The sequence below is a fragment of the Poecilia reticulata genome, chromosome 20 (assembly GCF_904066995.2).
Source record: "Poecilia reticulata chromosome 20, P_reticulata-male-v2, whole genome shotgun sequence".
In the NCBI taxonomy this organism is placed as follows: domain Eukaryota; kingdom Metazoa; phylum Chordata; class Actinopteri; order Cyprinodontiformes; family Poeciliidae; genus Poecilia; species Poecilia reticulata.
The window spans coordinates 11,860,439-11,886,658 of NC_088849.1; the positions used below are offsets into that span (position 1 = coordinate 11,860,439).

The window sequence follows — 26,220 nt, forward strand, 5'->3', positions numbered from 1 at the left end:
ACCTGAAATATAGATCATGTATCTATTATGTAGATATATTGATAATATAGCTCTGTATTGTCTGTCGATATCAGATGACATACAAACGTATGTCCTCTCATAGCTGGTTCAATAATTGGTTAATTTGGTGTAGCATAAAAGCTAAAGATTATATCTTTGAACTACTGTACAATATCACTAGTCATGTGGCTGCTCATCAGAATCCCAATTATAGATTCAGCCTTATTTCATTAGTTACACTGACTCAACCCAAACAAAAGGACATTTATACTGAAAAAGTAACTTCCCAGTAAGGCTGTAAACTCGTGAAGGGCAACATATTTCCCTTTTCTCCACTCTCTGTGTCTCTTTCTGTCAGATCACTGGACCTGAGCCCTGAAACAAACCCCTGTAGATGATACTCCTACTCGGATTTTTAAGTTATTTTGCCTGTTTTCTTCCCAAGCCTACAAAAAGATGCAAACTATCAGGTAAGAAATCTCTTGAACATGTAATCAGCAGAAAAGTTCAACAAACCAGAGGATAAACTTGAAAGGATTTTTTCAATGTGACCTCTTATTCTTCAGGTCTTTGTTCTATCCCAAGTGGTCATCAGATGTTCGTCTTGAGGGGAAGACGGCCATAGTAACCGGGGCAAACACCGGAATAGGCAAAGAAACAGCTAAAGACCTAGCTGCTAGAGGCAAGCAGGCACAGTCAGATGTTTTCAGATTTAAAAAAAAATTACTTTCTTTCATCTGTTATTCAGATTATCCTGTGAGGAAAGTGTTTAAATTGTAAAAAGTATATCAAATTGGCTTAAATTGGATTTTAAGCCAATTTAATACTACCGTATTTTCCGCACTATAAGGCGCACCGGATTATAAGGCGCACCTTCAATGAATGGCCTATTTTAAAATTTTTTCATATATAAGGCGCACCGCATTATAAGGCACATAGAATAGACGCCACAGTTACGGTTTCTGCCTGTTCCGTAATACGGGACGTGATTTGTTCCATACTCTACAAATGTGGATGTGTAATAATAAAGAAATGGTCCCAGAGTACTTTATATAGTAGGCTGCCTCAGTCGTTGTTTGACTCACGGTGTTGGCTGCTGCTGCAGTCTCCGTCTCACATATTGAGACGGAGACTCAATATGAGATATATATATATATGTAAGACTTTGTACTTATCTGGTTAAGTCACCTGTGACAAGGGAATCAGTGACTTTGAATCTTTACAATTAGATAGCGCATCAGAATTAGGTTCAACTCAGGAGGAGCAAGGGAAACAATGTGTTGAACAAACACATTTATTACACATTTTGACAATAATGAAACAGAACCAAATAGTCGTCCTAAGTCAAGTCAGTCAAGTTCAAAAGTCTTTCCTTTCATTTGTTTTCAGTTCAGTTCAGTTTTCAGATCTGAATGTTATGTGGTAGCTACCCGGGTAGTGTTAATATGTGCAATCCCACCGATCAAGTGGAACAGAAGAAGGTTCTTCTTTGACGTCGTAGTAGTCACAATGTCAATCTGCTCTTTTGGATCCTGGCTCGCCGTTCTTCACGCGATGTCTCTCAACAAAAAAAAACAACCGGAGATTCGCATCAAGAAAACAAATAAATGTAATATCAAAAACAAAGTTCTTCCGGGTCCGGGTACACGGGAATCAAAAATCAACCATCGATGAAACTAATTATTGAAAAATATTGAAAATAAAACAGAGTTTTGTCAATAAAATGACCACAAAACATTTTTTTCCGTTTCTTCTTCTGGTTATTCTAGTCTATATCCTGCAGCATATCAAGGTAGTTTTAGACTACTTGAAACCATTTACTGCCACCTATCGGCAATGTAGTGTATTACAGGCTATAATTCATATTTGTTAAATTAACACCGGTTACATCCATATATATATATATATATATATATATATATATATATATATATATATATATATATATATATATATATATATATATATATATATATATATATATATATATTTGTTTTCCAGTCGACGAGTTCTAGCTTCAGAGAGATTCAGCAGCTGAGATTGAGTCCAAAATCCGATGTGGGATTCATCCGTGCTGCAGTGAATCTGTCTCTCTTTATAGATATCTCCCTCTTCATCCTCACATCGTGTCTTTAGGAAACTTTCAAAACAAAAACGGAAGATTTGGGATGTATCTTACTAGTGAAAGAATTACATATATATTTACCACCTGTGTATCTTATAACACATAATATAAGTTTTATAATATATTGTTATATTGTTTCATTTCTAATATAGGCTCTTGTGTCAGATAATCGAAGTCAATGTTAGAGAATAATTACTTTTTTTAGATTTACGGAATCTCAGTTATCCTTCATAGCGGGGCTGAACCCGTATTACACCAAGAACTGCTAATATTAGCTGGTATCTCGCCGGTGGACATAAATACAGTAAAGTAATATTCTAATCACAATATATACACAATAATATGTCCATCTTAATTGTGAAATGTTGTCTGTGGAGCCCTCACATCAATAGTCCATCGATCAGAACAACAATATCCCTCAGTGCTGAGGCATCTTCTGCTGTTTTGACTGAGTAAAGTAGGAGGCTATACCGCCCCAAGATGGCCGCCGTATTTGCTGCGCCGGAGCAGCCAATGCGGGGTCTACTCTTATATTATGTCTATGACCGTAGTTGCTAGACCTGTTGTGGCTCAATATTGATCCATATAGAAGGCACACCGGACTATAAGGTGCACTGTCGGCTTTTGAGGAAATTGAAGGTTTTTAGGTGCGCCTTATAGTGCGGAAAATACAGTATATATAATTCAATCTTATGACATCCAAAAACAAAACCACGACATTGCTCAAATTCACACCTGCATGTACAGGCAAAAACCCATCACTGTTCAGAGGAATTAATCTGTCTTTGTAGGTGCTAGAGTGATTTTGGCGTGCCGAGACACAGCGAAAGGAGAGCAGGCGGCATCTGACATCATGAGGGAAGTGAACGGAGCTAAAGTGGCTGTCAGGCAGCTAGACCTGGCTGACACCAAGTCCATATGCCTGTTTGCCGAGAATATCTACAACAGTGGGTGAAACACGGACACAATGCATACAGGACAAAAGTAAGAAACGTTTTCAAAAATCAAAGGGATACGACATTATTCTGTTTTTCAGCTGAGAAGACCCTGGACTACCTTGTCAACAATGCAGGTGTTGCTATCTGTCCTTATGCAAGGACGATGGATGGGTATGAGATGCAGTTTGGAGTCAATCACTTAGGTAAGGGATAAAGGTGTTAGAAAGTCTGAGATACTTTTATCTCTCTTTTAAGAAATGAATGAACCAGTTCTTTTTCTCTCTCTCTCTCAGTTCTGTAACAGATCGCTCGGTTTCTTCGTTCTCAGGTCATTTCTTCCTGACTTTCCTGCTGCTGGACCTGCTAAAGCACTCTGCCCCGTCCCGGGTCATCAACGTGTCGTCCACAGTTCACGCCATGGGCAAGATCCAGTTTGATGATCTGAATGGGGATAAAGATTACCATCCCGTCAGGGCCTATGCTCAGAGCAAGCTAGCTAATGTGCTGTTTACCAGGGAGCTTGCCAAAAGGACTGAGGGTAGGGTGTGTTGGTGTTTTTTTCTGTCTGCGTGTGTCAGGCAGAGAACTTAAGACTGAATGCCTGTCTTTGACTATATGAGTGTTCCTCCTTGTGCACGGAAAAATAAAAGGTCCACATCTGCATTGGCTGCCGGTGTGAGAATCTCATGCCTCAGCCACAACTGCTCTAAGCAAGGAAATGAGCAAGCTGAAGCGTTTTTAGTGAAAAAAATAACATTTTCCACAAGTCACACCTACTTATCTCAATGTTTCCAAACATATAAAGTAAAAGCATTAGCCATTTTGTAGCAAATTTTGCTTTGTTGTTTAAAGGGGCAGCACTGTGTATTTTCTGGGCACGTAGTGCCATTTTCTAACATAATCAAGTAACTATGTTAACATCAGTTGATCTGAAAATTCCATGTATATCAAATATGACTTAAAAGAAATTTGACTACATAATTTAGTGCCTTGAAATTAAACCTCTGTCTCTTTAAGAAGCTCCTGCTCTTTCTGACATTACTGTTGGCTATTCTGAAGGAGCTGAGAGGGGGAATTGCAGGGGAGAGGAGCTCTGTGAGGTAGAAGCTCAGAGGCTTGCAAACTTCAGCTGCTAGTAGGAGCGTCATCCTTAGTCATCCCCCAAGCGTTTTGCAGTTGAATGGTTGCCACGGGAGATTAAAGGTCTTTTCAAACCTGCATGACAGAATCAAGGCAACAAGTCAGGTATGTTTTTTTATGAGGGAACAACATTATAACATGATAACACCCTAACTCAAAAAGATGTTTTTACATAATACTGCCCCTTTAAATAATATAAGCCACATAAAGAACACCAACACATTTCAAACTGCGATGAAGGGTGGAAAAATCTAATTCTCCCTTTTCCCCTTCTCTAGCTCTTGGTGTGATGGCTTTCTCTGTGGACCCTGGCATAGTAAACACCGAAATTACAAGGAACATCAGGCGCCCTCTTGTGGACATAGCTAAGACCTTCAGTTTCTTGATCCAAACCCCAGCAGAGGGAGCGTCCACCTCTATCTACTGCATCGTTACTCCAGAGAATGAGCTGCTCACCGGTGGATTCTACAAGTCAGTGAGAGAAATTAAATAATGATGAGTTTCATATAGTACAATCAAACTGAGGAAGCCATTTTTTGTATTTTTCATGGTAAAACAGGATTGTGTGAGATGAAGTGGATAAAACCACAAACACTTATAAAAAACCAAGTAAAAAGAAAAAAACATACAAAGAAAAACAAGAACAACAACAAAACACTTTAGCCACCAAAGTTAATAATTCACCTTTTAAAAAACCTTTACCTCAATCTTCCTCTTTTTCCAGGAACTGTGCCAGAGCAGACAGCTGCAGGGCAGGTGAAGATGATGGCACAGCTCTGAAGCTGTGGGCCGTGAGCTGCCACCTTCTGGGCATCCGCTGGAGATAAACAAATCTGACTGCACTGTGAAGCAACATTAACATACACTTCAGAAATACCCTTTTCATCTTGTGAACAACATTTTAAAGTCCATTGAACATGATCCATGTCCCTGAGATGTTGTAAGACAACTTGGCCTACAACAAAATCACTGTTTAAGTTTGAGTCTTTAAATCACAGCACTTATAAAAGATACACGATCAGATGAGATGACAGCTTAGTGAAGGTTGTAATGGCCAGAAGACGGGTAAAATAAAAGCTACCATACATGTGCGCTTGTGTTTTTTTTCTTAATTGCCATCTTTTGCTACTTTCATTGCTAGCTAGCATTATTTTGATGTATTTAATGTTATGATGTATTTGCTAACATAAACTGTATTCTATGTCTGAATCACCAATACAAGTTGTTTTCATTTAAAGGGGCAGTTGTATTTTCAAAGCTCATAGCACCATTTTATAGCAAAGTTAAGTTTGTTACCTCCAGTTGTTTTAACAACGCAGTATATCAAATGTGACTTAAAAGAAATTGGACTTTGTAATGTGACCGCTTGCAATTGGGCCTCTGTCTCTTTAAGAAGCTCCTGATCTTTCTGAGAATCTGCTTTAAGCACGTGATAACAACAATTATATATATATATACAACATATTGAAAATGTGTTCTTAGGAGGGTTGGACTGAGAAGTAACCATGATGAGATCAGCAAACATGCAGTGCCACTCAGTGTTTGCTAATTGCAACAACAACAAAAAATTAAAGCAACACTCCAGGTATGTTTTTAATGAATGAATAACACTATTGAAATAAAGCTAAAAAAAGTGTCAGTTTTATATCAGTGCTATAACACAAGAGTAATCAGTAGTTATTTTGTGTAAAACATCCGATTAACAGTTTAATTTTTAAAGTTTTAATTTTTGCTGAATCAATCCTAAAGATTCAAGGGATAGTGTCAATCAAATCTATTGTCAGCTTTAGTTGTTCTCTTTGATTTTTGGCAACTTAATTTTTGTATCTTTCTTCCTTAAAACCCTCCATTGTTTTTTTTTTCTTCGTTTAATTTTGGGCTCCTGTGACATGAGAAGCTTCTTGCTTTTATAATGTTGCGCAAAAGAAAATAATTTGTGTGTGCGTGTGTGTGTGTGTGTGGGGGGGGCTATGCCCCAACGCTGTGCAGACAGTACTTCAGACATGACTCTAAATCGACTGAAGTAGACGATTTATTCGTTCAAACCTCGTATGATCACATTCTCACATTTTCCCAACACGTTACACGGTGAAGCGCTTGAATTGTGGCCAATTTGTGTAAAGTGAAAGCCAGACGCATGAGGTTTGCCGTGATCCTCAGTCCATAACGGGAGGCAGGCAAGCAGGCAGGAGCCAACAGGAAAGCCGCCTGTTCTCAGGCTCTATCTTGTTAATCAATCATGCGCCAGCTGGCTTCTGATTGGCCCAGCCGGGAGATGCGAAATGCGCGCAGCAGGCTGTGTGGAGATGACAACCTGGGAGCCAGTGCAGCACCGTGTGGTGGAGACTGGAAGGGACATCTGTTTGGTTGTCACTGAAGTCGCCCACCGATCTTAAAGTGGAAATCTATTACTCTGGAGGAATAATGAACTGCAGGTAGGAGAAAAAAAAAATCTTTGAAGGAAAATGGTTAAGAGGCTGGATCTAATGACTGCACTAACTTGAAATGGAAGAGAGAACAAAAAAAAAAATTAAAAAAACGAACGTTAGTGAAGATTAAACTCCTACCAGACATGGTCTTATTATTGTTATTAGACTATTTGGGCCAAGGATCAAAATTAGTTCATTGTATTTAATGGTATGTCTAGGTAAATAATAGATTCCAGCCTTTACTTAAAAACTAGGCTTCAATATAATGAAAATTGCTGTGATTTCTTTCTTCTTTTTTTTTTTCAATTGTCTTTAATTTATTTGCTTGCAAATCCAACTAGACACGAGTTTGTGATAAGGAGCTAAATGCAATATTCTGTCATTGCAAATTTACTTTAACCCAGGAGTGCATGCTGTAACCGCTGGACCTCTGAGGAGAGGTTGGATGGGAAAACAGTGATCATCACCGGAGCCAACACCGGTATCGGCAAAGAAACAGCCAGGGATCTGGCAAGAAGAGGTACAATCCAGTCAATTTAGTTTCTATGCCTCTCTCTTTCATTGTTTCTAACTTTTACACTGTGACTTTCCTGGAACATTCCACTATGCTTCAGGGATTTAAGCCCTTTCACTGCTTGGTGATGGAAGCTAATCTGAAACGTTAATCACATCAGGGGCGGATCTACAGGGGTTGCATGGGGTGACAGGTGCCACCCCAGCTGAGAGCCTTGCCACCCCTGTTGCCACCCCAGCAACAGGGGCGACTGAACTCAATAAAGAGTTATGGCAAATCGGACATTAAGCGCATGGATCTCTTTTTTCCGAGAACCTTGAATGCAACATGCAACCTGACACCTACTGCTAAGTAGAGGAAAATGCGAGAGGAACTGAACCCGAGGCAGCAGCATTGATACATATGGATGGATATGTGTTACTGGACTGGGCTTTACGTGACTTGTCGTGCACCACGCGTGCGCCATTGCTGTCCATTGAGTCAGGAATATCGGTGGTCAGGAAAATACCACAATCACGCAAAGAATCTGAAAAATGGACGAAATGTTTAGCGGTCAATTCAACCCTATGACAGGGTTTCACATTTAACAGGTGAGGAAAAAGTTTTAATTTAAAGAAAATATTGGAAAAAGTGAGCAGTGAGTCAGTTATGTTAGCTTAACTGTTGCTGGCCCACTATTGACTTTTGATAACAACACGTGCTGCTCAGTTCCGTTAGCACTAAAATAGGACAACCCGCACACCAAGTCATCAGCAGAGCAGCGCTAATCAACCGCCGCTGTGTTCAGGCGAAAATGTATTAATAATGACAATATAGACACCAAGCCTGACAACATAATGTAAGACTGGATGTTCTATTTTGGTGCTTTTGCGTACTTTTTTGTGGGGGAAATGTTAGTTGTTTGGAATTGATTCCCCCTCATAGGCTTGGACGTAATCTCTGCTTCATCTGCTCGTTGGGGCGTTCTCTATCGGTTGCCATGGCAACGGGTCCGCGGGTACGGTAATGCCGACACACGGAGCGAGAAAAAGCAGAATAGACGTGGTTTTGTCTAGTTTTGTTCTTCACGTCAGCTTTATTGCACCTTTATTGTGGCGCACTGCAGCCGCTGCAATTCCTAAAAGTTAAACAAGCGACAAAAACTGAACTAATCCCTTCCTCTGTTGACAAAACGTGGCGATATTTATAACAGTCACCAAACTCCGGCTCCTGCAACATAAATAAAACGATTGACCAATATAAGAGAAATTTGCCCTTTCTTGCATTTTGACATAATTAAAAGAAAACAAACTGTTTATAGATTTGTATCGCGGAGAATTTATGTATCAAACATCAGTTTTCTCAGCTATATTTTAAATCGTATTTAATAGATATAGCCTATCTGATAATAAATGATGGCACTATTAATATTTTCGTGACAGATTTCTGCTCGTCCTGCATTGGAATAGAATGGTTTTCTGGACACAATGCATCACATAGCCACTAATAGGCGCTGTCCAATCCAGTAATACATATCAATTAGCAGCAGTATGAAAGACGTAAAAATAATTAACTATTTTACATCAAGAAATTATATTCAATCCTCAGTGCTGCATGAAGCTCATTTTGAAACAATGAGAGTTAAAACAATATTTTGCAACAAGTGAATTAAGTAAATTAAGTCCAATGTTAGGTCTGAGCAAGCTAAATGTGAGAATGAGATGTTTTGTGTGTGTGCATATATATAAAAATTCCCTTCTCACCCTCCGCGAGTGGTTTCTTACATCCTCTGAGCTCGGGTCCTCTACCAGAGGCCTGGGAGCTTGAGGGTTCTGCGCAGTATCTTGCATGTGCCTAGAACTGCACATTTCTGGACTGAGATGTCTGATGTTGTTCCTGGGATCTGTTTTAGCCACTGCTCCAGTTTGGGGGTGACTGTCTGCCCCGAGGGCCCCGATGACCACAGGCACCACTGTGGTCTTCACCTTCCAGGTCTTTTCCAGTTCCTCCCTGAGGCCCTGGTACTTCTCCAGTTTCTCGTGCTCCTTTTTCCTGATGTTGTAATCACTTGGTATTGCTACATCCACCACAACGGCTTTCCTCTGTTCTTTATCCACCACCACAATGTCCGGTTGGTTCGCTATTACCATCCTGTCTGTCTGGATCTGGAAGTCCCACAGAATCTTAGCTCGGTCGTTTTCTACGTTTTATATATATATATATATATATATATATATATATATATATATATATATATATATATATATATATATAAAATCCTTGCCCTCTTGCCACCCCATAGGTATTTTTCTAGATCCGCCCCTGATCACACTTAATCTGTGTCTTGGTATACATTATAGTGGAAGTGTTAAGCTGTCTCGCAGGGTTTTTATAAACTCAGCATAACTTACAGGCTTAATAAGTTATGCTGAAATAAAGCTGCTACCTTCCTGGACATGTAAGCAATCATTTTAAAAGACAGATGGCAGTGATGCAAGACGGATGAGGCATCAGAGAGACAGAGGGAGCATTGTGAGGGTCTGTTACCCTCCTGAGCCAGACAGGCGACAAAAGAGAGAGTTTGGAGGGTGCAGCCATGCACACACACGCACACATGCTGACCCAGTGTAATGTAAAAACTGGTTCTGCATAGATGATTAAATCTGTTTGTTCGCCAAAGGCGCAGCATGAGGTATGCCCCTGCTGCTTTTTGAAAATTACCACCATGCTTTTGAGAGTGCACCACTTCATTCTGTAAATGAAAGGGCAAGTGGGAATCATTTTCCTTTTTTATTACATGCCATCGACGGGGGAGGGGAGGTAGAGAGAAAAAAAACAAAACAAAACATTGTCTTTGGTGTTGAAAAATCAAATGAATGTAGAGCACTTTGGGAGAAAACAACAGTGTCAAAAGGGAGACGACAGAATAATGACCTCCTCTATTCCTTCTTGCATTAGGAGAATTTACTGTCAGAAGATGGCTTCATTTATCAGTAAATTGGATTAAGTAATGACAGGATGGCATGATTAGGTTTGCACAGATTCATAACAGCCAGCTATACCTAGGAGCAGCTGCATCCTAAGGTACCAAGGGAAATCTGAACAAATCACAAGGTTTTTTTTTTTTTCTATCCTGGATGCTTTTGGTAATTTCATCATGTCAAAGTCTACATTCTGTTGTTGTTTTGTTTTTTCCCCTAACAAGACCTGGGACTGCTTAACAATGGATTTGAATTTACAGTGATTGATACTGATAACACACCTGATAATGGCTTATTGCATTTAAAGAGACTCAGTCTCTACTTCCAAAATGGGAGAGGAATTGAGAGTTCCCACTTGGGAGCAGCTGAACACAAACAAAGACACAATAATGAGACACAGACGCTACATTCCAGCTGATTAATGGCTCACCACTTCCTTAATTGCAGTGTGGAGCAGCTATCTGAAATGTGTGCTGTAGTTTTTCCAGTTTTTTTTTTTTTTTCCATTGTCAGGATATCTGTGGTACAGTGTGGGGTTCTTGCCTTCGTATATATATATATATATATATATATATATATATATATATATATATATATATATATATATATATATTAGTTTTAATGGTCATGCATCCCAATTTTTGTGTGGGTGAGAGAAAGAATTGAGCATGTTGTCCTCGAAACCCCTTCCTGAGCTCATTAAGGAGAATGCCTCATAATTTGCCTCGGAAGCAAAGCGATGCCGCGGAACAGTTGGCTAAATGAGCTGCTGAAAGAGGGCTTGGAAATCATTAGAGAATGATCAAAGGTGCACAAAGATTTTTAGGGACTTCATTACCTATTTGATGTTGGTGGCTTTCTTTGCCTCTAATTGAGTAAAAGAGATGCTCGTTTGAACTCGCAGACTTGTTTGTGTTGAATTTGTCCCCCGAGGTGCCTCCTCTTAACGCTTCTACTCATGTGTTTTAGGACTACAATGTGGCTGTTTATTTGTTACAAGACGTGTTTCAAAGATTAAAAGCTTTGGCCAGGTCACGACACGAGAATATAAAGCTAGGCATCAGTCGGAGGGAGGTGAACACTCACAGGCGTGTTCTCGGTTCTAAACCACTGCTCCAAGTGTGCCGGAGCTGAACGACTGTGATGAAGTGTAGGCGTGTGACTGGGAGAACACGCCTACGCGTCTCCATCGTCTTGGTTTTTTTTTCAGGCGCCCGCATCATCATGGCGTGCAGAGACGTGGAGAGGGCCGAGGAGGCGCGGAGCGACATCTTGGAGGACACGGGCAATGAGAACATCATCATCAGGAAGCTGGATCTGTCCGACACAAAGTCCATCAGGGCTTTTGCTCAAATTATTAACAGAGGTAGGAAGGTGGTGTTAAACGTACGACCAAAGTGAGCCGTGAATAGATTCTCTTACCAAACAGGTTTTAGTAGCTTGAAAGAAAATATTTGGCAGTAGAGTGATGGTTGAGGTTATTACTGTTGGTTGAATTTGTGGCTGTGTAGGGATGAATGATCTTCTTCAGCCACTAATGGTTGTGGTATACATCTAGGGTTGCTTTTTATCGGTCTTACTTTATCTTCAATATATGTTTCCTTTAAAAATGCAGGATTACTTTTCATTGCTACGCTTCTAACATTCATATTTATTTTACTTTTTAAGTAGATGTCTATGCACCTACATAGCAACACCACAATTACTTTTGTAATATTTTTATCTTTTTTGGGGGGGTGAATGACACAGAGATTTTAGCTTTAGTTAAGTCAAATTAAACGTTTGCATGCATTTCTTCTTTTTGCATCTGGTAAGACTGTATGACATGAACATACCACACCACAAAAACAAACAAACAAAAAAAAAAGACGATACTCTGTGGGCCACAAAACCCACCTACTTTTTGGACATATTGTTTATTTTTATACACTGTAATAAAAAGAAAATCTGGTTTCTACTGCACTAACATAAATATTGTCGATGCTTTCCAGAAGAGAAGCAAGTGAATATCTTGATAAACAATGCAGGCATCATGATGTGCCCTTACTCCAAGACTGTGGATGGCTTTGAAATGCAGTTTGGAGTTAATCATTTGGGTAAGTTGCATTGCAGTGATTTCTCTTATATACGTATATTTCCTGAATGTTGCAGTTTTAAGGCATCTATAAAATAGCTTGACTGATGGGAGTTTATTCATTTCTGCATTTCGGAGAGGTTAGTTTAAATAGACGGCAAGGCTGGAAAGTGAGAGGCGGGTTTCAGTCTTAATGGCAACACAACTGACAAACACATCAGCCCGAGAAGATTCTGGAGCAGGTTTTTTTTTTTTTTCTTTTCTTTTCAAGCTGTCACTGTGTATTGGACCGTCTCTTACTCCCAGATGATGTTTATTTTTTTGTGCATTATTTTTGTCACAAACTGTCAGTGCGAGCAGCCTGTGCTCAGACACGTTTGCCCACACACATATGGACACCAAGTCGCACGCAACGAGACACAAGCCTACACGAGCTTTAAGAAAAGATTCTGTACTTGAGCATGAGCAACACCTTCCAAATAATGGCAGCGTTTATGTGAGGAATAAAACAAGAAATTAAGAACTGTAAAGACATAATCTGATCGCATTCCCAGTGAATATTACAGACTGGTTTCAAAGTCTATGGAGCAGAAACACTTGCAGCAATTGCACTTACTGCCATGCATTCTTGGATCTTTGTGGTTTGGATATCTCACCGAATGAACATGCCAAGATACCTCACAGCAGTTAAAGCTATTCAGCTGCAGAGCCACAAACTATTTTAATGATTTATGTATTCTGACTTTCCTTAAGGTCATGTCCTCTTAACCTACCTGCTGCTTGACCTCATCAAATGTTCAGCTCCGGCCCGCATTGTCGTTGTGGCGTCGGTGGCCCACACTTGGACTGGCCTTCGACTTGATGACATCAACAGTGAAACGAGTTATGATGCTATGAAAGCTTACGGACAAAGCAAACTGGCTAACGTCCTGTTTGCACGCTCTCTTGCCAAACAGCTACAAGGTGAGAATGAACTTCCAAACCATCAATAAACAAACATTAACATAAGACATTCCTTCAACACCAAAACAGATGCTGTGTTGTTGTAAGGGATGTACACATCCTGGTATTTGACAGGAAATTAACATATTTCTGGCATATTGTGAGTTTCTGAAGTACGGACCACAGAAGCTCAAACGGCTAACATTTGCAAATACTTGAGAACGCTCTAGAACCGCATACAAGTGTCTGTTATAATAGTCCACACATAGCCAATCAGAGCCAAGAAATATGAATGGTGGTCCTGGATTGGCTGCCTTTTCAAACACCAGCCAATAGCGTGTTAGGTAGCATTGCGCATATATATATTTTAAACATACTCTATGGAAAATGTTAATTTTCCAGGAATAATTCTGAGTTGGGTTTCACAGAAAAATCTGCGACTAGTTGAATCTGCGAATACTGAAGTGCAAATAGGTGGGCGTCCTCTGCAGGTCTCATCCATCCATCCATTTTCCTACACCCTTGTCCCTCAGTGGGGTCGGGAGGGTTGCCAGTGCCTATCTCCAGCTAGCGTGCCGGGCGAGAGGAGGGGTACACCCTGGACAGGTCGCCAGTCTGTCGCAGGGCAACACAGAGACACACAGGACACACAACCATGCACACACACACTCGGGGTCGGGAATCAAACCCAGAACCTTCTTGCTGCAAGGCAACAGCTGTACCAACTGCGCCACTGTGCAGCCCTGCAGGTTTCATTGGAACCCAAATTTTATGAATTATGGATTTTCACAGAGGCTCTCCATCCAATTAAGTAAAGAAGCATAATCCAGAGTGTCAGTTTAAATGTACAAAACACACTTTTAATTTTTTTTTATTTTAAACATTATAATAACTATCTACCCTTTTTTTTCTATTTCACAATTGTGCACAATAATTTGTTAAAAACAAAATTTCCATAAAATAGTTCTCCTTTGTTCATGCTGCAGGAACTGGTGTAAGTGTCTTTTCTCTGCACCCTGGAGTGGTCCAGTCTGACCTGTGGCGACACCAGCACCAGTGCATACAAGTGGCAGTGAAGATCTTCCGGATTTTTACCAAGACAACAGTGGAGGGAGCACAGACCACCATCTTTTGTGCTGTGGAACAAGGCCTGGAGAGCCAGAGTGGAAACTATTTCAGGTAGCTTTTGCCAACAAACTCAGTAACTGTTAATCAAAAATAAATTTAAAAAAATAACTGCACATTTGCTCAGCAAAACTTTACAAATGTACAACTTTTAACAATGGCACAAAAGAGCCGGGCAGGATCTAATGACCAGTTTCTGTCAACTGTTTTGTGTTCAGTGACTGTGCGCCTGCACGCTGCTCAAGGACTGCTGCTAATGATGACTTGGCCCAGAGGCTGTGGGAGGTGAGCTGCAACATGCTTGGCATCACCTGGCAGTGAAGAGCTGCGGATTAACTACGTGTCATACATATCACATGTCGAAAGCACTGTTATGCACTTTTATGAACCTACGACTCGTTTGAGAATTTTGGCCGTTCTGAGTGAGGTTGAGTGTGAAGCAACGAGGGCTTCTCCAAGTTTTTCTTTCATTTTCCATCAACGGAAAGAAATCACATGTCGAATTTAATCAGCATTTACTGAATTATTTCCGATGTAAAACCTTTTAAAGCATTCCAGATACATAGAAGTTCTAAGTATTTATTTGTTGTGTATCTTGTACTAAAACGGTGCTTTGTCATGAGAATCAGTCAGCCAGTATGTTATGCTTTAATTTAGTTGAATCAGATCTGAGCAGCAATTACATGTTATTGCTGTTTACATTTTTTTATTACTAAGATGGAATGTAGCATTTGCTTAGCTATATTGCAACAAAGAGACTCAAAAATGCTTTTATAAGTCTATTTACTCAGCATTTTTATTATTTGCATCATTTACATGTTAGTTGTTTTCAAAGAAGATTCCGTGAACTGTTACTTAAAGATGTTGCCGATGGTATTACTTCAATAGATACTTACACAAATAGTCTAATTTTAATTTTTTTTTAAAGAGTCAGTGAAGACAGATTCCCCTGAAGGTAGAATGTGTTGAAAATCTTCTTTTGTTAGAATCTTTGTTCCCTTTGTAAAGCTCTTTGTACATCTATTGATCAGTAAAATTCCAATCCATGTAAACAGTTTTATATCGAACTGTACGTTGCATCTGGTTTATTCAGACATTCTGCAGTATTTTTATTTTTTCTCTCAAAAGAAGGCAACGTAACATCAGCGAAATCCATGACTGTGATAATGGGTTGCAAAAGAATAAGCTTATAAAGTGTCAGCTTGCTGAAATTTGACAGTAATGTGAGACATGCTCTAAAACATGATGGCATCTTGTAAAATGTTTTTTGACCAACATTTTGTATAGTTGTGCTCGTTTGTCAGAAATTTAAGTACAGATTTTAAATTTTTTTTCTTAAGCTTGCTGCTCCACATGAATGAATTGAACACAATTGTAGATCAGAGGCTCTTGCTCTTTGAAGTTAGCCTCATCATCCAAAACAGATGGCACAATTTATGACTTCATGATTCATTGTTTTTTATTTTAGCGCAACATTTATAAAGGTAACGTTGTAATCATGCTGCTGACTCATGTTGGCTTTATGAAACCAGAGAACGACTAAAGTGAACATACCAGAACAAGAAATCTCTAATCTTAATCTAAATCACATGAGGGCGTAAATATTAGAAAGAATGTTGCATGAGTAATGAGAGGTAGTAAGAGTACTGAACACATAACCACTCTGCAAGAGTGCTAATAATATAGGCGGGGCTAACAAAGCAGGAGAAAATACAAAACAAATACTGATTTTTAAGAAGGTATTAGACAAATATTTTAAGAGATGTGTTGTTTGACTGTGGTAATGCAACAGTCTTAGAATGTGGCCTCACAGATTTTTTTCCTGCATTTTCAGCCACTTGTTTGTAGCTTTTTCAGTGGTTATAAGAGTAGTTAAAGACTAATCTCATTTAAGACTGAAGCACAAGATTGTGCAAAAAAAAAAAAAAAAAAACCAAACAAAATGTATTTGCAGTTGAATTTTTTGTCTGACCACCAGACAAACAAAATTGTTCTACTTTTTTTTTTTTTCAAAAAGAAACTGAAGGAAAATATGTAATTGCCTTGCAGTTTGCAAAAGCCTGCACAAGTCTAAATCTGCAACTCGGTCATTAGGACGCCCTCTGCTGACCTTAATGAAATGTTAGACTTTATTGATAGTAAAGGTGTTTCAAAAAATATTTCAGGTAGGTACAAAGAATATGAAATTAATTTTCAATGTTTATTCAACACACAAGGTCAGAAGAGATCTCAGTGGTCTGACTGGTTTTAAAAACTGAAGTAAGGATGAATAAAAGAGGATGTTTGACTGTTGGAACAGAAAACAAAATGCAAATTACATCTTAGACAAGGAATTTACAGAAACAAAACCAAAAGAAGAACACAACGTTGTAAAACCCTAGAGAGAGGACATAGGTTATTTCTTTGTTCAATCATAAATCTAAACTGGGAAAATAGATGAATAATATTGGTTGGTATAGGTGCAACAAATAGATGAATATGTAAAAAGGTGTTAACACTCTTTCAGTGATTATAATAAAAATAATCACGTTTTATTGAGTAGCATATTACATATTTAGCTGTTTTACAGTATATAGTGCAAATTCATTATCAGTTATGTCACTCTGTTTTTTACGTGTGCTTCGTGCAGAGACACATTAAGATTAAAAAGAAACTGTAATTTATTTGTTTATACAGGATAAAAAATATACCTATAACTAGAATTGCACTGTGAATCGAAACTTAAAATAGGACAGAATTTAACATAAAGCACTTGTGTCATCACAAGGATGCGATTCCAAGCCTAAAAATGCTTCTACAGCTTAATTCCTCCTATCAAAAATGATACAATAACCATCGTTACTACCACGTAATGGTGTAGAGAACCTCCCAGCCTGCAGGCGGAGATGTAGATGGAAACGTGTACAAACTGAAAAGGAAGAATGACGTCACACGCATGCGCTGTTTAAGTCTACGTCAGCTTAGTCTTTTCTTCTAGCTGTGTCGAAGCTACGTGGCCACAACTACTGTGTTCTGAGACAAAACAAGACGGAAACAGGTAAAATAACTGCTATTTTATCAATCTTATTGTATTTTATTGATTAAAATCATAATGGACGAAATGGTTTGAGGCGGTTGGGTGTAATATGTTTAACTTTAAACAATGCTTCGTCGTGGTTAGCTTCTCCTGCTCTAATGTACGGTATTAGTAATAGATTTGTTAAACGCCTTTGTATCACGTTTTTAATGTTAAGGTACCACATGTTTTGTATAAAGTTGTCATAACGTTCGTGTTTGCTGCAATAGAAGTAAATGAATACATTTATGAGGTGATTAAAAGCTGAAACGATGAAGTCAACGTCAGCGCTAAAGAAAATGTAAGCTACAATGATGGTCTGTGATTTCTCTTTGCAGCACAACCATGGATCAGGTGATGCAGTTCGTTGAGCCCAGTCGGCAGTTCGTCAAGGACTCCATAAGGCTTGTGAAGAGGTGCACAAAACCAGACCGAAAAGGTATTTTTTTTTTTCCCCCTCCCCTATTCTTTTTGGTTTTAATAAAGCCTGAGCTGTGTCGTTAACTTACACCGGCTTCAAAAGCAAGTTCGATTTCACCTTATGTTTCGCTTTTATTTGTTTTATAATATTGGTTTTTGTTCTTAAGAATTTCAGAAGATTGCCATGGCCACAGCAATTGGATTTGCCATTATGGGCTTCATTGGCTTCTTTGTCAAGCTCATCCATATCCCCATCAACAACATTATTGTGTAAGTAAAAAAACAAAACATGTTAAATGCTACTAAATATGATGGAGAGTTGCACTTATTTCATTGTGTTTTGTGATGTGAAATAAGTCAAACAGACATGATGATTAATGTTTGGGTGATTAAAATTATGAAAGATTGCAAATATGTTGTTTAAGCAAAAAATATAATGATGCCTATTGGCATATCAACATGTTGGGCAGGTTTCAGTTTTATTTCATGTAATTCAGTGGAAGTTTTATTATTTTTTTTATGTAAAAAAAAAAATACATGCAAGCAAACCTTATGAATTAAACCTTAATCACAAACCGCAGTTGTATATTTTTGTGCCCAATTACTTTAATAAAATGCTCAATATTTCCACGTTAGATTAATTCTCTATGGTTTTTAAAAACATGCAGCACGCCTGCTTCCAAGACCAAACATTGGCAATACTGTTATATTTGCTTAAAATAAAATGTGGGTTACAAGGTGACTGCAAATGTTAAAACATATTTTGTTTTGCAAGTAAAATTGTATTTGCATGTCTTAATTCTTGCTATAAATCCCTAGAAATCAGTAAAACATAAGCATCACCTTAATCTTCAGTCTTGAAATATAGGAAAACTACTATTTTATGACATATGCACTTCATAAATGTAGTTATGACGCAACATTTATTCTTTAACTCCTTACCGGTTTTCTTGATTTCACAATTATACTTACAAAAACCCCCCACAGATTTTCTTTTGCAAAACTTTTTCTATCCTGTAAAATAGGGCTGCATAAAGAAATGAGTTTGACTTTTAAGTTTTGATTAATGCTAACACTTCCTTTTGTTTTTCTTCTAGCGGTGGTTAAATCTTGATGAAGCCAAATCTCTGGACAGACCTCGGTGCAAAGCGTTATTTGTTGTGATGGCGAACTGAATGGACATTTTTACATTCTGTGCTCAACATTTATATTTTGTTGTGTAAATAAAACAATTAAACACACATGCTGATTACTTTTTAATAAATTGGGAAATTTGTCACTTTGTTGTGAAAATGGTTTTTAATTTTGGAATTGAGTGCAATAATACAGTTATGACAAGCCCAAGTCCAAAACATGACATAAGACACTTCACATTTCTTGGGTGAAAAAAAAAAAAAGTTGAAGGCACATGGTGTGGGATACAGTTCAATGTGATCTTATGGACATGATCTACAGTCAAAATAATCAAATGGCTTGAAATCATTTCTGATCTTTCAAAGTGTGACTAAATCCACTCCACTGTAGTGGTTTTTGATCCAAATACTGAGTCTGGCTTTTGTTCTACCTTGTTTTAAAAACAAAACCAAAGGAAGTTACTTCTGACCGAACGGCTTGTTATTTCTCATGAATGTGGATGCCCATGCTCCACAGCAGAGGCTGGTCTGTGGTCACAGTCACAGGCTTCCTGGGGCTCCCTGGTGCTGTGGGTTCATAGGTGTTGGAGGTGCTCACAAGCGTCCCGAACTTCAGAACCTGGTTATCTAGACAGACATGACATAAAAAGTTACCTACTGAAAGACGCCAACCAAGCTGTGTTCAGAGGAAACATGTTCAGTGTCAGATTGTCGTGACAAAGCATAGAGGCTTTTGCCATTCATGATGCAGCAGAGTTACAGCTCTGGTCGACGCAGCTGGGAAAGTTTGTTCCTGAACAAAATGTCAAAAAACTGCAAAGCCTAATCTGTAAAATTCGAATGCAAACACTTTCACTTTCTATTTAGTGAAGTCTTCAATAAAACAAAGTTGACCACAATAGTGGGGAACTAATCTGGACGTTTTGTTACACGTCCTGCATGCAAACAAATCATAGGATTTACTGTAATGGCTTTAAAAGTCCAGTTCAATGCAAATGATTCTGACTTCTTGGTATTTGAGATACATTTTCAGCTTGTCAATATATTTTTTTTCTTGTCAAATTGGACATGGTTTTTTATGCCATAAGCTTCAACAATTAAAACAAAATGTAGTTGGATTTATTGTCACTTCCAGCACCATCAAACTAAACACACAATTGTTAGTTTTAGCAAAATATCATTTTTTTAAAGCTTAATATACCCCTGTGAGTAGTGAAAGGACACCGGCCTATGCCAGCTCAACAGGAAAATAAATGGTCATTGCTGACCTCTAGTGGCCAAAGTTTATAGAAATAATTGTAAGGGAATAATCTGCCAGCTGAAATGAATTTACAATTGCTAATGGTTTATTTTTTTCATTATACTAGATTATTGGGATTTAGTATTGAATTTAGAAAATTAGTGACCATGTTTAAAACTTAATACGTTCTTCTGTTAAATTAGTGTATGGAATAAAACAATCACATTTTTCTGGGTTCCTATAGATTTTCCATGCAAAACTTCTGGACTCTTGCCAGTTTAACTTTCTTGAGTGTGTTGTCATTTAGCTTTGTTCTTAACTATATAATATTAAAGTTGATCACTGATTTTCAGCAAGTATTTCTACTGTGAGCAGAATAAAAAAAACAGGAAGAAAACAAAAGAGGATATAAGTGCACAAGGAAAAAGAAAGGGGCAACCCAAGGAAGAACGCAAGAACTTTAGACATTAATGCCAGAAGGAAGAAAGGGCAGGAAGAACAAATAAAAACGGGTAGAAACGAGTAAAGGCAGGGAAAGGAAAGAAAGGGCACAAGGAAGGAAATGAGGGAATGACGATGAAAAAAGAAAGATGAACTCCAAGGAAGGAAATTAGGAGAAGGAAGGTATGTCAAACACAAGAGAGAAATTACAGAAAGAATGAAGGACAGTGGAGGAAAGTAGTTAAGATGCTCAGACAAGAAAGTTAAGACACAAGATGAGAGAAGAGCATGTGGAAGGATAAAGGGATGAAAGAATGAGGAGGGGCGATTAAAAGGAAGTAACAACGAGAAACACAGAAGGAAAGGAGAATGGAGGTTTCTCATTACAGCACAGGAAAATAAGTCTGGAAGAAGATGTGTTTTTCCATATGTATCCAGACTTGGAATTCACTAAAAACAAAATTCCACATTTTTTCACACTGTGTAGACTACCTTCTTTCTTTACCTGCTCATAAAAACGTGCAGTAGTTTTAGCATTTTAAACCCACATACACTCAACCAGCAAGTAATTATAAGGCCATAACTTTTTCTTTTTTAACTCGCCTCTAAGAAATTGGAGAGCAAATGGTGCCCTACACAAGTAATTGAGCCGTACTAAAGCTGGAAAAATAGTCTGCTTTATGAAAACAACTGGCCAAATTAGAGCACTGTATTTCTTATCATTAATGGAGGAGAACAAGAATAGTCCTAGTAGTACAAAAGCCAGACCTTTAGCTCTCAGCTGTGATGACTTCATAGAATTTTTCATAAATGAAATCCATTGAGAAAAAAAAATGCAATCCTCCAAAAATTAGTAACTACTTCTTCTGTAAGTAGCCTAATGGTTTTTCCTGTTTAGCATACGTTCTCCTCTCCACTGTCAGTTATTGCTAGATGCTCGTTTAAGAGGAAGTACAGGAAAGTTAGTGACACAATTGGTTAGGTTTCTTTAAAGTTTACCAATAAATAATAAACTGAATGTTGACTTTTGTTAAATCAATAGCTGAGCTGGATATAGTAGGAAAGCATAAAATGAATATTGTATCTATTTATACGACAGGATTAAATGGATGATATTTGCATAGTTTGGACATTTTAAATTTTTGTACAGTGCCTTACGATATCTGTTGTGTATTGGTCAATTTAATTAACATTGAATTGACCTGAACTTCGGAATAACCTTTCCATATACGCAAACAACCAAGTCACAGAAAGGAAATAATCTATAATCTCACCAAATCAGGACAGCTTTGTTGAATTCAGTCAGAAAATAATAATCGGTCTCGTAAGGAACAAATGCATCACTGTGCTTCAACAGGCAGGAATGATTAAAAAAATACAAATAAAAAATGAAATCGACCATCACCGTTTTTCAATTACCAGTTACGTTTATTTATGCAGCATTAGCTCCGAACAAGCAGCGTTGACAAGCTCCCTGAGAATGGAGCCGCTGAGTCGTGTCTAATATGAAAAGGGCAAACTCACCAAGAACATTTACAGCGCGCTTCTCTGCTATTCCTGCACCTCTATCTGTCACAATGTCTTTAGCATCGGTAGCAAGTTAAATATCAAATCAATGAATGACTGCACAGTTCGGCAATTCTGCAAACATCTTTAAAAGTGTTGCATGACAACACCGAAGCCTTTGTGGTTTTTATTTAAGGAGCCGATCATGCACACACTGTATAAATACATATAATCTCCAATTTAATTTGTGTCTTATATTGATCGGATCATCTGCATTGGCTGTTCGGTGTCAAACTGTGTTGAATGATTAGTGGACAGATTACCACAAGCCACAGCAGGAACAAAAAGGGTCCATCGAAAGTCAGGATGCAACTTGTCAATTATCGCTTCCCCTACGCAAAGCTCACCTTAAGTGTGGAAGAAGCAAAGCTATGCTGAAAACGTTGTCTTGACGAGGGGTACCAAAATACCAATCTGTACTCTGTCACAGATCTGTGTGAAAAAAGTGAAGCTGTGAATACTTTCTATCTTATCTGTTTCAAAAATGTTGATTTGTTTATGGGCAAAAAAGGTTCTGGAATAAATTTTCTTGTTCAAATGTTTTTACGTCACTATGCACTGCCATTTCCTATATGCACTGTATATAATAAAAGTCCATTTTTGCAAGTCGTTCTCTTCATCTTTAAAAGACGAACTGACTAGAATGTCTATATCACATTGTTTGAACTGTAAAAGTTGATTTCCTCACATGTTCAATATTCAATTGGTGCGTAAGTGATATATATATATAAATTTATTTTGAGTGTACGAATGCAGTTCAATTAAATTAGGTTCAGTTTTTCTATATAGTACAGATTCACAACGAATATTGTCTCAAGGCACTTTACCAGAGAAAAATAGATCCAATTTATATACAGGAATATGTGTTCAATTTAAGGATATTAAAAGATTCAAAGTCAACAGGTTGAATAAAAGGAAGCCCTGGTCATTATTTCACATAAAGCATAATGAGATGAAGGTAAATATTGGATCAGTAAAATCCTTATGGTAAAGATTTCCTGGAGCTCCTCATGAAGCAATTATTGTTTGAACAGTCCTGCTCCTTCTTTTCCCCAGTGTTAAATGACTCCCTGCAGTACAACTACATAGCATTGTATCACAAAAAAATACATAAATAACAGAGGACCGTATGGCAAGAATAAACAGACACTATTTCCACATAAAAGGTAAAATAATATTGTTAAAGTGCCATGGGTTTGTTGAGACCACATCTAGTACTGAGAATAAATATATCTTACAGACCATAATGGTACATAACATCACTTATTTATGTTTTTAATTAGATTTGATATATTTATTTCTTCGATATTATTTTTCATGTCATTGTTAATGTCATGAGACTGATGACTCTATGACACTTTCAATTTGACTCATTAGGATTTGATTAAGAACCAGATTTGTTCTTTGTAATTTCTGTCCAGTAAAACTATTAATCTATAAATCAATAGACAGGTCTATATAAAGATATAATCCATGTTTCTGTCTCATATTTGTATGGCATTAAAAGGACCTGGAACTTTTGTTTTTCCACTGAAAGCTCTGGTTTGCACAATAAATGCCATGAGGGTGAAGTTTTATCGATGATACTCTGATGTCCCATTCTCCTGAAGGCAGCACAGAGCTGCACCATCAGAAACTGACAAACACTGAAGAGAAGAAGAGCTATGATTAATGTAGTTACAGTTCTATCCATGTGTTAATGTTGCAGAGCTCAGTCGTTTTGCAAATAGTTCAAAGTTTAAACTGGCATTGCTGTACATATTTTATCTGGTCATTTTGTGCAACATTTAACAACTAGAAAATGGCATAAAATTAGAATATTTTTTTCCACTCTGATTGGCTGCTGATAGGCCTACCAATTTTAACTTGAATGTTCATTGCATTTTTCGTAGACACCTGTGAAAATAATTTCTATTCCCATGACTTGTTTGTTCTCTGGGAAATTATTTTTGATGATAAATACAGAAACAAGCATAAAAATAAAAACATCTACAATAGTGATAGTAATATTAATGATAAAATAAGGGTCAGTGCAAAGTAGCCTGCAAATTCTTTGGTGGGGGGCAGTGAGGGACCTGAATAAAGGGCGCTGGCCCAAAAAAGGTTGAGAAACACTGCCGTAGACAGAATTTCAAACATCGTGGAAGAAAACATCCGTCTTATAAATATGCAGAAGCTGTTGCTGAAACAATATCACATAAAGGTAAAACTAAATGTAGAGGAACAAAGGCAGAAAGGAATGAAGCAAATCATTTGTCCACAGGCGGCTGCACGCACATCAAACGGGGACAAAGAAAAATCCCATCCCGCTTCAAAGACTCCCAAACAAGCAAGGTATTAGAGCAGCTTGACTCAGAATGAGCAGGATAATAAGTCTTTTGTGAAGTTAGGTTACTTAATAACTGAGTGAGCACAAAGGCACGATCACTTTGCCATGGGTGTAGGAGAATTACATCAGGCTGTGCTTGAACATCTTTCTTGGCAGGATAATGGATTTCCACTGTATTTTTACCAGCATGAGGTTGTCAAAGAGTTGGAGGAGTGGAGAGTTATGTGTGAGTGAGCTTGTTTGTGGCTCTCTTCAGACGGGTCAAAAGTTCCGGAGTGGGTAGGCGTAACAAACAAGAGCTTCGATTCTCATCCAAATGAGAAAAATAACACCTCCCGACCTCCTTTCATGAATACTGTCGTGCTGAGTGCTAAATTTATTTTTCAGCCAAATGTGGAACGTTCTTCTCATTTCTTTGTCTCACGGCTGGACTAAAGCCTTAAATATTATGAAATATAGACGGAAAGGGTGTGTGTAATTATACATCTACCTTAAGTCTGGAAAACCACAGGACAATGTGTTCAGATTACTGCCAAGACAGGCGTCCACACATCAGTTTCACATGGGTAGTAATGGGACACGTAATTATCAAAACTCCCACCAGGGGCACCAGAGCACAACAATAGGGAATGCATGGGAGGCAGTCATAACAGGATGGCAAATGTGATTTGTACAAACACAGCTGTTGTTTGTGAGCACTTCCATTAACAAACCTCCACACACACACACACACACACGTACACCCAAACACACGCACAAAGGTGTGCGTGCTAACTTTACAGATCACTAAAGGCTTTCAAATAGCTTCATTAGCAATCACCTCCTTAAAGCTGATAGCAATCAATATCTGCTCCCCCTCCCCAGTCCGCGCAGAGGGGACCATGATGAGCGTCGCACCCCCTAGTGATAACAATGGAGATGTTTGCTGCCTGTAATTGCATTTCCAGCGCCACAGCCGAGAGGGCCCGTCAGCTGTAAGTGGGGCCGTATTTACACAACAAATTACCCAGGAGAGAGGGTGGCTAAGGAGAGACTCTGCAGACATGCAGACACTCACGCTGTGGTGGACAGGTACGGGGGGAGAGGGGGTGGCGGGGCATTATGGGTGCTTCTGGCCTTTTCTGAAAGATAGAGAGGAATGCTGCTGGTCTATTTTTGAATCCTAATGGTGTTGTGTAAAGAGGCTTTTGGAGGATCCGCTAAAGGTGGCAAAAAGATTTTGAAATGCTCAAACAGTGCAGTGCAACTGTTGAGGTAAATGGGACTTTTCAAAGCCACTATATATGCTAGTATATATATATATATATAAAAAGAAAGTAGCAATCTAAGCACTTTTCAAATTTTTTATTTCACTTTCCATGATGCACAGTTGGAATTTTTATTTTTATTTTTTTACAATGAGTTTAGGCTGCAAAGTAGTGATTCAAAACTATCAAAGATCTGCTAAAATTTTGTTATGGAGGAATGTATGCTGAAGGAAAGCACAAAATAAAGTTTTGTGCCAACTAATTCCAGTGCTCTAAATGAGAGGATTTATAAGACGTGACCATGATGAAATCAGGTAAATTGGTAACATTTTTAAGCAAACGAGTTTTTTAAATTTTTTTTTAGATTTGCAGTTTGTGTGCAAGGAATAAATAAAGAGGAGGTACACACAATATTTTCCCCCGTGAACCTCTGAGCTGCTTGTGGGTTTGCAACATAAGATCAGAAAAGCATTTTAAGTGCTGAGAAACAAGATGATTGAAGAGATCTGAACTGGACTGTATGTAGGACAGAATTTCAAACT

The 26,220-nt window shown here is 38.2% G+C and overlaps 4 protein-coding genes across 7 annotated transcripts in view; 3 read left to right on the plus strand and 1 right to left on the minus strand.

Moving 5' to 3' along the window:
• Positions 1 to 277: 277 nt before the first annotated feature.
• LOC145549318 (retinol dehydrogenase 12-like) lies at positions 278 to 5,294 on the plus strand. The gene is made up of 7 exons (XM_081601309.1): positions 278 to 470; positions 567 to 682; positions 2,917 to 3,072; positions 3,162 to 3,266; positions 3,392 to 3,601; positions 4,482 to 4,674; positions 4,928 to 5,294. Exons 1-7 carry the CDS (start codon positions 457 to 459, stop codon positions 5,028 to 5,030), a joined length of 897 nt encoding a protein of 298 aa, XP_081457435.1. The 5' UTR covers positions 278 to 456; the 3' UTR covers positions 5,031 to 5,294.
• Positions 5,295 to 6,366: 1,072 nt separating this feature from the next.
• Positions 6,367 to 15,748, plus strand: LOC103456533 (retinol dehydrogenase 12). The gene is given in 8 exon segments (XM_008396150.3): positions 6,367 to 6,551; positions 6,554 to 6,638; positions 7,037 to 7,152; positions 11,317 to 11,472; positions 12,098 to 12,202; positions 12,934 to 13,143; positions 14,109 to 14,301; positions 14,466 to 15,748. Coding segments are annotated over 8 exon segments (1,077 nt in total). The 5' UTR covers positions 6,367 to 6,442; the 3' UTR covers positions 14,569 to 15,748.
• A 1,384-nt stretch (positions 15,749 to 17,132) lies between these two features.
• sec61g (SEC61 translocon subunit gamma) lies at positions 17,133 to 19,001 on the plus strand. The gene is made up of 4 exons (XM_017301958.2): positions 17,133 to 17,284; positions 17,641 to 17,741; positions 17,890 to 17,992; positions 18,820 to 19,001. The coding sequence occupies exons 2-4, from the start codon at positions 17,648 to 17,650 to the stop codon at positions 18,827 to 18,829; spliced, it is 207 nt and encodes a 68-aa protein (XP_017157447.1). The 5' UTR covers positions 17,133 to 17,284; positions 17,641 to 17,647; the 3' UTR covers positions 18,830 to 19,001.
• Positions 18,966 to 26,220, minus strand: part of tpk1 (thiamin pyrophosphokinase 1) — a 73,126-nt gene continuing 65,871 nt past the window's right edge. For all 4 annotated transcript variants that reach the window (XM_081601310.1, XM_081601311.1, XM_008396156.3 and 1 more), the window contains one exon: positions 18,966 to 19,482. In XM_081601310.1, coding sequence (XP_081457436.1) covers positions 19,337 to 19,482 — 146 coding nt within the window. In that variant the 3' untranslated portion in view covers positions 18,966 to 19,336. The remainder of the gene's footprint in view (positions 19,483 to 26,220) is intronic.